This window comes from Hemitrygon akajei, chromosome 1 (assembly GCF_048418815.1).
Source record: "Hemitrygon akajei chromosome 1, sHemAka1.3, whole genome shotgun sequence".
Lineage (NCBI taxonomy): Eukaryota > Metazoa > Chordata > Chondrichthyes > Myliobatiformes > Dasyatidae > Hemitrygon > Hemitrygon akajei.
The window spans coordinates 46,294,745-46,307,653 of NC_133124.1; the positions used below are offsets into that span (position 1 = coordinate 46,294,745).

Here is a 12,909-nt window from a genome sequence, read left to right on the forward strand (position 1 = left end):
GGAGGCAAATTGGACTAGTTTGGATCAGTTAGGCAAAAAGGCCTATTTCTGTATTGTGTAACTCCATGACTCTAACTTGCATTTTCCTTGTTAATGTTGGGCTAACTGGTCTGTAGTTCCTTGTTTTCTTTACCTTTTCAATAGGAAGACTAGAAATTTAACTCATTCTTTGGGAATAATATCTGGAATTTTAGAAGATGACAGCTGGTATGTTCACTATCTTTGTAGTCACTGCTTTCAAAACTTAGGAATGCCAGTCATTTAATCCTAGGTATTACATTTCAGTCCCACTAATTTCTTTAGTTTATTGATGCTCTTTTTTCCCTTTTCTCATTAACTCTTGTCCACTATTTCTTCCATGAAGATGGACACAACAGTTTGCAATAAAGAATAAAGGACAGAATAACAATTCATCCTACCTCAGTCTGTAAGAATTTTGCATTAATATTTGCTAATTTATCATCTATATTACTAGAAACCAAGCTACATTGTGATTCTCTCAAGATTATTCTTGTATTTTCAATTTATCTTCCATATTTATGCTCCTTTGCTAGATTCTGAAACTTTTCTAGTCACTGGTTTGCTGCTCTTTTTGATAGTGTAAACTTTCCCTTCCTTCTGGTGCTTTCCATAATTGCTCTTGGCCACAGCGTGCCGTGTTTCTTGTTGGTGCTTTGTGGCTCAAGTAGAAATGTATGTAGCAAACTGTATATTCATTCTTTAGCTGTTAACTTATGTGTGTTTATTTTGATAACATTTAATGTAACTTTCTAATCTACTATACTGGGCTCCTGCATTATTTCTTTAAAGTTTGCTTTGCTTAGTGTAGTTTTAGTTTAGTGTATATTTAAGAAAACCTTGTAGTTTTTTAATTGGGAAGAAGACAGGATAAGATGGATGGAGGGGAATTAGAAAAGACAGGCATCGCTCCGCCATAGGCTTAGCCATAGCTACACCTTGAGTTTAGAGAAGGTGGGAGGAGCCAAAAGAGAAATTGCTTTTTGCTTTCTTGACAACAGACCTAACCAGTTCCTATCCACCACCCTCCTCCACCTGGCTGAACTGGCCTTCACACACAACAATCTCTCCTTTGGCTCCTACTTACTCCAAACCCAAGGTGTAGCTAAGGGACCAACTATGCCTGACTTTTCATTGGCTACGTTAATAGCCCATGTTCCAAGCTAATGCTGCTCAACTCTTTTTGTGGTGCATTGATAACTGCAATGGTGCTGCTTCATGTAACCATGCTGAGCTTACCAATTTCATCAACTTTGTCTGCAACTTGCACTCTGTCCTTAAATTCACTTGGTCAGTCTCTGAGACCTCTCTCCTTTTGATCTCTTGTCTCCATCTCTAGGGACAAACTGTTTACCGATTATCTTTTATAAACCTACTTGATAAACTCACAACTATCTTGACTATACCTCTTCATCCTGTCTCCTGTTCCCTTTACTCAGTTCCTATATCTTCACTGCATCTGTTCCCAGGATGAGGCTTTGCTTTCCCTTCAGAGATGTCCTTCAAAGAATGGGGTTTACCTTCCTCCCCCAGTGCATATCCTCCATTTTCTGGACATCTGCCGACTCACCCCATCTTCTTGCTGCCTGAATAGGGATAGAGTTCCTCTTGTCCTCACCTCTCACCCCAGGAGCCTCTACATCCAGCACATAATTTTCCACCATTTTCAGAGGGATCCTAATACCAAACATGTCTTTACCCCCTTCTGCATTGCGCCCCCCCCCCCTCCCCACCTCCAGTTCTGTTTTCTGTAAGGATCGCTGCCTCCGTGATTCACTTAACTATTTGTCCCTCCCCATTAATCTCCCTCCTGGCACTTATTCCTGCAAGCAGAACTGGTGCCACACCTGCCCATTTACCTCCTCCTACACCTCCATTCAGGGCTTCCAGGTGAGGCAGTGCTTAGCTGTGAATCTGTTGGAATTGTCTGATGTATCTGATGCTCCCAATGCAGGACCCGACGTAGACTGGGGGATCACTTTGCCGAGCACTTTTGCTTTTGCTCCATGTCCAACAAGCATGATTTCCTGGTGGCCAACCATTTTAACTCCAATCCCCATTCCCATTCCGACATGTTGGTATGAGGCCACTCTCAGGTTGCATGAGCAACACCTCATATTCAGTCTGGGTAGCCTCCAATCTGATGGTGTGAATGTCGATTTCTCACACTTACAGTATTTTTCCTCTTTCCCCTTCCCAGCTAGCTTTACATATCATCTTTTAGCTTGTACTCCCCTTCCTCCCCAACTTATTTTGGCTTCTTCCCCCTTCCTTTACAGTCCTGATGAAGGCTCTCAGCTCAAACGTTGACTGTTTATTAATTTCCTTAAATGCTGCCTGACCTACGTTCCTCCAACATTTTGTATGTGTTGCTCTGGATTTTCAGCATCTGCAGAATCTCTTGTGCAGATACTGAACAAGAGCATCTTGTTTTTTTAAGCTACTGTCAAGGCTATATATATTTTATTATCAAAACCTTTAGAGCTGAAAATGGATGAGAACTCCAAGACAGCAAGCTGGTGCTTTCCCAAAAGGACTCTCCATTTGATGCTCAGCTTTTAACCTAATTTTTCATCAATATTTGGCCTTTTTGAGTTCTTTTGGTCTGGGATAGCTGCACTGCAGACCTGATGACATTGTGAGATGAAGACCTCTTATTAGAGAATCTAGGGGCTGCTGCACTTGTGATCATTTTCAAGAAGCGTTATATTCAATTGGTGATTTGTACAAAAACAATTGTCTCCACTATCTGTCACTTTGGTGTTTGAAATGAGCTCCCTCACTGTTGGGAATACTGACTGATTATATTTCTATCAAAAATGAGAGTATGATTTGTAGTGCTACATTTTGTAATGGGATTTTTTGATATTTTCTGCAGTATAATTAATTCACCAGGTCCTCTTTTATTTTGCTTTTATTTTTTATAATTGTTAGTTTTGTATATTTTTTTATATATTGTAACTTTAAAATCTTATTGAAATATTCTGCTCAATTTGTTCTTTCCTGTATTTGAGATTACAAAATTCTGAAAACATTCTACATCTAGCATCAGCTGAAAGAGGAACACAGTTAACATTTCAGGTCTGAAACTCATTGTAGAGTCATAGAGCACAACAGGACAGAAACAGGCCTTTTGACCTATCTAGTCCTTGACAAACTGTCTGCCTTATCCCATCTACCTGCAGTTCAGCCCCTCTTATCCATGAACCTATCTAAACTTTCCTTAAATGTTGCAGTTGAACCTGTGTTTATAACTTCTGCTGGAAGCTCATTGCACACTCACGCAACCCTCTGACTGAAGATGTTCCCCCTTGTGTTCCCCTTGAATATTTAATCTTTCTCCCTAAACCTGTGTTTCTGGTAAGATGGTGGTGTGGATGGTCGTAGCAACTTTCCCAGTTCCAGCCAGAGGTGTAATTGCTCTTTTACAGCTTTTTTTTTTTACGATCGCAAGATAGTGCTTGGATATTAAGAACTTTAAGTGCTGAAGGTCTAACCCATCAGTGAGTTCCTTGGTAGCGATGGAACTGGACTTCTTGTGTACCATGTGGTTGCCTGAACTTGTTGCGTACCGTTGTGCGAAAGGCAGTGTGCGGTCCAACAAACGGTGCAAATGATTGTCTTTGGATGTTTTTATTGTGATTGTAAGACCCTGGTGGATACTGGTAATTTAGAATACTGCTAGTCCTGTTCATTGGTGAGACCAACAGTGAGCATGCTGCATTGCCTCAGTTGTTGCACAGACCTGGCCTTTGTGCCAGTGTCACTTGTTGAGCTGTCCAGGAGAGGAGACATCGGAGGTGATATGGAAGAGAGCAGAGGCCTCTGTGGGTGCTCTGGAATCCGTACTGTGTTGGGGACTGGCCTCCACTGTTTGCTCAGTGGAAGACAAGTTGAATTAGGACGACTTCTCGTGCACCATCTATCTACTGGCCATGTCACACAGGGACTTGGGCTATGTTTTTTATTGACTTTTTCTGTAATTGCAGCTGTGTGTGTTTTTGCCACTGTGTTGTGCAACTTGGCCCTGAAGGAACGCTGCTTCATTTGGCTGCATTCAAAAATAATAATTAAACTTGAACTTGACCTCTAGTTCTGGTCTCATCCAACCTAAGGGGAAGAAGTCTGTATGCATTCACTCTATCTTCTGTATATGCCTCATAATTTTGATTACTACTTTAAGATTTCCACTCATTCTCTTGTGATCCGGTGAATAAGGTCCTTACCCAGTCAATCTTGCCCTATAACTCAGGTTCTCAAGTCCTGACAACATACTTGTAAATTTTCTCAGCACTCTTTCAAACTTATTCGTATCTTTCCTGTAGGTAGGTGACCAAAACCTGTACTCAATATCCTGAAGGCCAAACTCTTATTACTGTGATGCCACTTTCATGGAATCATTAATCTTTATTCTCAGATCCCTCACACCTTAGTGCCCATTTATTCACTGTGTAAGTCTTACCTTGGTTTGTCCTCCCATTGCAACATCTCACACTTGTCTGCATTAAATTCTTCCTGCCATTTTTCAACCCAGCTGGTGCAGATCACATTGCAAACTTTGATAGCCTTACTCACTCTCCACTCCACTGCAAATCTTATTGTCATCTGCAAGTTTGCTAATCCAGTTTACCACATTATCATCTAAATCATTAATATAGGTAACTCTCAATGCTGTGGCACACCACTAATAACAGGCATCAGTTCAGAGAGACAGCCACCTGCTATCACTCTATGGCTTCTCCAGCTAAGCCAATGTTGAATCCATTTGACTACTTCATATTGAATACCAAGTGACCTAATCATCATGACCAGCCTCTCATGCAGAACTTTGTCAAAGACCTTGCTGATGTTCACATACATATTGTACACCATTGGGCGATGCTGTTGGCCGAATGGTACTTTACACTTTTATTTTACTCATGTGGAATATTCATGGTGCAATATGACGCTAATTTGTTAAATAGTGCCTCAAATAAAAAAGAGGTATGTTATGTTACGAACCCTGTAACTGGGTATCTTACCAGCAAAGATAGGAGTATCCGTTGAAGTCTGATGATACTATTTTCAACAGTATTTATTAGTAAAAATACACAAAAATAATATCAATGCAAATATACAGATAATATACGTCATCAATACTAAACCTAAAAGTGCGGGTATAATAATAATCAATAAGAAATAAGCTCTATCGTTGTCTAGTGGTAATGAATTGTCCGATGGAAATATAAAGTTCAGTTCATGCAAGCTGCGGTAGTTGCTGATCACGGTGTTGCAATTGTTGGAGAGAGAGAGAGAGTGAGTAACTTGCCGACTTTCCTTTTACGATCTTGATCCGTCGATGCGTTGTTTTTGTGGCCATTCATGTATGACCCCTCCGTCTTTTAGCTAGACCGTTCCATGGAGGACTCGTCACCCAGGCAAGGGTGGACACACACAGAAGCCCCCACCGGTCTCGTAGCATCTCTCCTGGTGCGTCTGAGGGGTGTTCCCCAGACCCTACTTTTATCCCCACTCACGGGGTCTCAGGTGTCAATCAGGTTGGGCTGATGCAATCCCTCAACCAGACCACTCTGGTTGCCCCCTGAGGGGTTTCAATGAATAGAACAGTACTCAATACACAATTCCTTCTTCAAGAGACAATAGCAGTAATCTCTCTCTTTGTCAATAGGAGACATTACAATCTGTGTGTATCCCTGCGTTGTCTCTCTCTCATTACTGACATGAGCTGTTTATCTCTCTCATTTCCTGGGTATCAGACCCAAAATAATAGCGATTTTGCGATTCTCAAAAAGGGGGTGTGCGACTTTGCACCCTTCTGCCCATCAGAGTTGCTCCTCATTCGTAACAGTTAGATGAAGATTGTCATTTCTAAACTACAGTTATGCTATGTGAAAAATTGAAATGTATAAGTAATTTTTTTTTAAATTCTTCAGATAAATTGTGTGTTTTACTTTCCTGTGCCCAACCCCTATTTTTTATTTTGTCTAATACAGGGAAATTCCATTTTCATCTGCATCAGAAAGTTTCATTCCACCAAATGATATTGCTGATATTAGAGGGAAGTTTCAAGAAGAAAGGGCCAGTTTGATAGATCAACTGGAAAAAAGGAATGAAGAACTTAAACTCCTTAAAACATCACTCATAGCTGAACAGCAGGTAAATGTCCATATTTTGTGTATTTTGTAGCAATGGAATTACAAATACTCAACGTTAAACCTTATAGTAGTTTGACTTAGGAGTATTATGATTTCTCAATTATTTGAGTGTAAGACTTAAGCTGACAATTAAGTACAGTACTCTGTTGTCATGTCAGCTGCGATGTATTGCTTGGCATGTGAGCTTTGCATGTGTTACTAACTTTCTGTTCCACTGTCTTGGGAGGATGTGAAAAATACCATGGCTCTGCTTGGAAAAAGAGACTTTTCTCTCCTGGCTCATATTTATCAATCAATAGCTTAGAAATTATACAATTATTGTTGTGAAAACTGGTTGTGTATTAATTTTAACTATTTTCATGTTGTAACAGCAATTGTGCTGTGTTTTAGAATATTGCGAAGTAATGAAAAATGCCATACCCAATGGTGGTTTCCTGTGTTTCAGAGTTCAAGGTAAATTTAATATCAAAGTACATACTGTATATATCACCATATGCTACCTTAAGATTCATTTTCTTGTGGGTGTCCACAGTGAATACAAAGAATCATGATAGAATCAATAAAAACACGCACACACACACGACAGAGACAGGCAAACAAACAATGTGCAAAAGACAACAAACTGTAAATAAAAGAAAGAAAAATAATAATGAATAAATAAGCCAGAAATATTGAGAGCATGAGTTGCCGAATCTATAAAAGTGAGTCCATAGTTTGTGGATCAGTTCAGTGTTAGGGTGACTAGTTATCCCCTCTAGTTCAAGAGCCTGATGGTTAAGTGGTACTCAGCCATTGAGAATTGTTCCTGAACCTGGTGGTGTGGGACTTAAGGCTTCTGTACCGACTTCCTGCGACAGCCCTCCTTGTAAATGTGCTCTATAGTTGAAGGGGGGTGCTTTACCTCTGATTGACTGAGCTGTATCCAGTATTTTTGAAAGTTTTTCATTCAGGGATGTTGGTGTTCCCATTCCCATACCAGTCATTATACACTGTACCGCACAGCTGTCGAAGTTAGTCCACGTATTAAAAATTTGGATGTGTTTGGCAGTGATGGGCTTTAATCCCCATGGTTAGATATTTACAGCAACTGTAACCTTTTATGACTTGCATGAAGCTATTTAGTATTATCATCTGCAAACTCGTATACCTTTTACCTCAATGTATTCTAACAGCTAGTAGGCATGTGATAAGGTTTATGAAGAGGAGTAATGTTTAGCAAATGGAGGTAGATATTTCCCAAAATGCTTGTGCTTTACATACTCAAAATAGTGAAAAGAATGGTGGCATTAAGTTAAGCAGGATAAAGGTGAAGTCAGCAATGAAGAGTCATTGGCAACAAGGCTGAGATTGCTAGAAAGGCATGAATCTCCATTGTTGAACTGTGCAGGAAAATATCAACATTCAGTGATTTTTGTTTTGCGCTTGCCTAGCAAGCATGCTAGATTACTAGCAAACACTGGGGAGCAACACCAACTACAGTGTGGATGCCATGCCACACCACCTCCAGTGCTCTGGTGGAGCACTCCTGGGTGACTCCAAACAGGCAATACTGCGGCTTGAGGCCTAGTTCTTGCTACGACTGAGGCCCACAGCTTCCCTGCCATTTGCCAATAAACCAATGAATTGGACTTGCAGCTTTCCACACCACCAGTGTCCAACAAGGTTTTGCGATCACAAGAAAAGTGACTAAGTCAATCATTCGCTGTTAGACTGCACACCTCCTTCATGCACCAGTGCCTTTCTGTTGCAGGCAGCATGGCAGTTCGCATAAAGACCAGCTACTTCAGTTACTCTGCCAATCAGCAACTCTCTGCTGGGATACATCTGCAGTACTTTTAAGTCCTTCATGACAATTGTAAAAAGTACATTTTTTTTTAAAAAAGACAATAATACCCTTTGATTGATCCCAGAGAAACCACTGCATCTGAGCATGCTGCCATCTAACCGGTTATGAAGTGTTACTTTGCTTAGCTCCCTGAATATTTGCAGTTCAAAGCTGAAAGAAAAAAGTACAACAGGGGATCCAAAGATGACTTTGCATCCAAAAATAGTACTGTAAAATGAGGATGGCTTTGCTATATTAAGCCATGAAAACATTTTTTAAAATGTGAGTATGATGGCTTTTCAAAGAAAAGTTAAAAATGTTTATTTACTGAAGGCAAATGTTTTTCTCCTGTGGAAAATTATTGTCTTCATTTAAAAATCCTTGTCAGATAGTCACCCCATTAAGCAACATATTTGTCCAGAAGATGTATTCCTGATTTTAAGAAACATCAAGATGTGTTTATGGTTTGACAGAAGGAAGTTTTTTTTTCTTCAAAACTTCTATACTACTTGAGTTAATTAAAATGCTGCTTGTCCTCTCAACTTTGTAATGGTCCTTTATTAAATCCAGTTATTTTACACTGCTATAGAACACACACCAAACATTTTCTTCAGTTGCTTATCTGCTTTTGAATCTAAAATACATTTCACCCTTTTATCCAGGGTTGGGGTTTAAGGTTATAGGGTTTCCTTATCTTTTTCCCCTAATCATCTGCACCCTGCCTTGGACTGAATTTTTTTTAGCTTGCTCTTGTACAAAGCTCTGATATTCTGTTGCAGATATGGCCTGTCTATTTATTACAGTTTCTTTATCCCTCATTTTTTTCTCGTTCTAGCCCCTTTTTATGCACCAGTCAAGACTTGGGCTTACCTTTTATGAGTTGCCTTTCTTTTCCATAATCTCTTTGTAACCCTTATTTTCCTTTTCATTTCTCCTCCATATACCTTATTCAACTTTGCAGTAGTTTTATTCACTTAATATTCAGTAATTTGCTAATTTTAGTTAACTATTTTATATTTATTGTTCTGTAGCGGTGTGCTACACGCAGCGCTGAAATAACGACACGTAGTCGGTGAGTTGCAGTTGCAAAGAGGTTTATTCAAACTTCGCGGCCTCGCTTTAAAGCCTTCCTGTTCCCGCCCTCCCCGGGTGGGAATGCCGTAGGAGGCGCATAGTCACAGTCCCGTCCCGTGCGCGGGGTTTTCCCCTTGCTGGTGAAGCAGGCTTGGCGCCCTCTTTGGGACCGGCCTCAGTGCCGGTGCGCGCCACTTTGTGAGCCGGTTTGAGTGCACTGGGAAGTGAGTCGCCACATAACCCCCACCCCCCCAGAACCGGCGATACACCCCCCAATGTCCACAGTCTGGGTCGGACTCTGTTTGGGAGGTCTGCCTCTGCACCGTGGTGCCTGAATCTCGACCGGCTGCGCCAAGTCCACATGGGCCGGTTTGAGTCGGTCCACTGTGAAAACCTCCTCTTTCCCCCCAATGTCCAGCACGAATGTGGACCCATTGTTTCTGATCACCGTAAACGGCCCCTCGTAGGGCTGCTGTAGCGGTGTCTGACGTCCACCCCGTCGTACAAAAACGAACTTACGGTTTTGCAGGTCTTTGGGTATGCAGGTCGGGCTCTGTCTATGCTGTGAAGTGGGTATGGGGGCCAGGTTACCGAGCCTCTCATGTAGTCTGCCCAGGACTGCTGTGGGTTCTTCCTCTTGCCCCATTGGGGCTGGTATGAACTCTCCTGGGACGGCCAGGGGTGCGCCGTACACCAACTCGGCCGACAAAGTGTGCAGATGCTCTTTGGGTGCCGTGCGAATTCCGAGCAGGACCCAGGGAAGCTCGTCCACCCAGTTAGGCCCTTTGAGGCGGGCCATGAGAGCCAACTTCAGGTGACGGTGGAAACGTTCCACTAGTCCGTTCGACTGTGGGTGGTAGGCAGTTGTGTGGTGCAACTGTGTCCCCAAAAGGCTGGCCATAGCTGACCACGGGCTGGAGGTGAACTGGGCGCCTCTGTCGGAGGTAATGTGAGCTGGTACACCAAAGCGAGATACCCAGGTTGCAATCAGTGCCCGGGCGCAAGATTTGGAGGTGGTGTCGGTGAGCGGGACCGCCTCTGGCCATCTTGTGAACTGGTCCACAATAGTCAGGAGGTGCCACGCTCTTCGCAACACTGGCAGGGGGCCCACGATATCCACATGAATGTAGTCGAAACGCCGGCGGGTGGGGTGAAATTGCTACGACAGGGCTTTGGTGTGCCGCTGCACCTTGGCTGTTTGGCAGTGCATGCACGTTCTGGCCCATTCACTGACCTGCTTGCAGAGTCCGTTCCAAATGAACCTATTGGCTACCATCCAGACGGTTGACCTGATGGAGGGGTGCGCTAAATTGTGAATGGAGTTGAAGACACGCCGCCGCCAGGCTGCCGGGATGACAGGGCGGGGTTGGCCAGTGGTGACGTCACAGAGTAGGGTCCTCTCACCTGGGCCTACGGGGAGGTCCTGGAGCTGCAAACTGGAGACTGCAGTCCTGTAACTAAGGATCTCCTCGTCTGCCTGCTCCGCCAGCGCTTCATAGTCTACCCCCGGGACAGGGCTTGGATGTTAGGGCAGGAGAGGGCATCCGCCACGACATTGTCCTTTCCCGAGACATGCCGGACATCCGTCATGTATTCGGAGATTTAGGACAGATGTCGCTGCTGGCGGGACAACCAGGGGTCGGATACTTTCGTGAACGCAAACAGGTTTGTGGTCTGTGAACGCGGTGAAGGGCCTACCTTCTAAGAAGTACCTGAAATGCCGGATTGCCAGGTATAGCGCCAACAGTTCCCGGTCGAAAGCACTGTATTTGAGCTTGGGTGGTCGTAGGTGTTTGCCGAAAAACGCCAGGAGTTGCCAGCAAATCTCGATGAGTTGTTCCAGCACTCCACCGACTGCCGTGTTAGATGCGTCCACTGTGAGGGCAGTAGGGACGTCCTTTCCTGGGTGCACTAGCATTGCAGCGTTTGCCAAGGCTTCTTTGGTTTTAATGAAAGCGGCGGCGGACACCTCGTCCCAGGTAATGTACTTGCCCTTACCGGACATCAGGGCAAACGGGGTGCATGATTCGGGCAGCTGAAGGGAGGAAGCGGTGGTAGAAATTCACCATACCCACGAATTCCTGAAGGCTTTTGATTGTGTTGGGTCGGGGGAAATGGCGGACCACGTCTACCTTGGCGGGCAGGGGGGTTGCCTCGTCTTTAGTAATCCTGTGGCCCAGGAAGTCAGTGGTGTCGAGCTCGAACTGGCATTTGGCAGGACTGCAGGGTTGATTGTCAGGCTGTATTCACTCAGTCGGGCGTAGAGTTGATGGAGGTGGGACAGATGCTCCTGACGACTGCTGCTGGCTATGAGGGTATCGTCCAAATAGATGAAAGCGAAGTCCAGGTCGCGTCCCACCGCGTCCATTAACCGCTGAAACGTCTGTGCGGCATTCTTTAGGCCGAACGGGATGCGGAGGAACTCGAAAAGGCCGAACGGGGTGATGAGTGCCGTTTTGGGGACGTTGTCCGGATGCATCGGGATTTGATGGTATCCCCGGACAAGGTCTACCTTGGAGAAGATCCGTGCGCCGTACAGGTTTGCTGCAAAGTCCTGAATGTGCGGCACAGGGTAGCGGTCCGGCATTGTAGCCTCATTCAGCCTGCGGTAGTCACCGCATGGTCTCCAGCCCCCTGTTGCTTTGGGCACCATGTGCAGGGGGGAGGCCCATGGGCTGTCGGACCGCCATATGATCCCCAATTCCTCCATCCTCTTGAACTCCTCCTTTGCCAGTTGGAGCTTGTCCGGGGGAAGCCTTCGAGCACGGGCGTGGAGGGGTGGTCCCTGTGTCGGGATGTGGTGCTGTACGTTGTGTCTGGGCATGGCTGCCATGAACTGCAGTGCCAGAACCGATGGGAAATTCACCAGGACTCTGGTGAAGTCGTTGTCGGACAGCGTGATGGAGTCTAGGTGTGGGGCCGGCAACTGGGCTTCACCCAGGGAGAACGTTTGAAAGGTCTCGGCGTGGACCAGTCTCTTCCTTGGCAGGTCGACCAGTAGGCTGTGAACTCACAAAAAATCCACTCCCAGGAGCTGTTGGGCTACGGCGGCCAGTGTGAAGTCCCACATGAACTGGCTGGAGCCGAACTGTAGTCGCACCGTATGGGTGCCGTAGGTCCTTACTGTGCTGCCGTTCACGGCCCTCAGGGTGGGACCCGGTTCTCTGTTGCAGGTGTCGTAACTCGTCGCAGTTAAGACGCTGATCTCGGCTCCGGTGTCGACCAAAGAGTGGCGTCCCGACTGCTTGTCCCAGACATACAGGAGGCTATCCCGATGGCCAGCTGCCGTAGACATCAGCAGCGGCTGGCCCTGGCGTTTGCCAGGAACTTGCAGGGCGGGCTACAGCGGCGGGCTTCTACGCCCCACCGCTGGTGGTAGAAGCGCCATTGTTCGTTGGTCTCCTCGCCCCTGCCTCTGGGGTTAGCGGGCTCTGCAGCCGGGCCTGGTCTGGTTTGCTGCTGGGAGCGTGGCCTGGTGATCTGTGCGACGGACACCCTACTCTCCTTCTTGACTTTCCACAGCACGTCCGCCTGGGCCGCCACCTTCCGGGGGTCACTGAAATCCGCGTCGGACAGCAGCAGGCGTATGTCCTCAGGCAGCTGCTCCAGGAACGCCTGCTCAAACATGAGGCAGGGCTTGTGACCTCCGGCCAGGGACAGCATCTCGTTCATCAAAGCCGACGGTGGCCTGTCCCCCAAACCATCCAGGCGCATTAAGCAGGCAGCTCACTCGCGCTGTGAGAGTCCGAAAGTCCTTATGAGCAAGGCTTTGAATTCTGTGTATTTGCCATGCTCCGGGGGCGACTGTATGAACTCCTCAACCTGGGCGGCTGTCTC

At 45.4% G+C, this 12,909-nt stretch overlaps 1 protein-coding gene across 4 annotated transcripts in view; it reads left to right on the forward strand.

Moving 5' to 3' along the window:
- rb1cc1 (RB1-inducible coiled-coil 1) overlaps window positions 1-12,909 on the forward strand; it is a 193,999-nt gene that overhangs the window by 115,848 nt on the left and 65,242 nt on the right. For all 4 annotated transcript variants that reach the window (XM_073042482.1, XM_073042490.1, XM_073042499.1 and 1 more), the window contains one exon: window positions 6,012-6,174. In XM_073042482.1, the coding sequence (XP_072898583.1) occupies window positions 6,012-6,174 (163 nt within the window). The remainder of the gene's footprint in view (window positions 1-6,011; window positions 6,175-12,909) is intronic.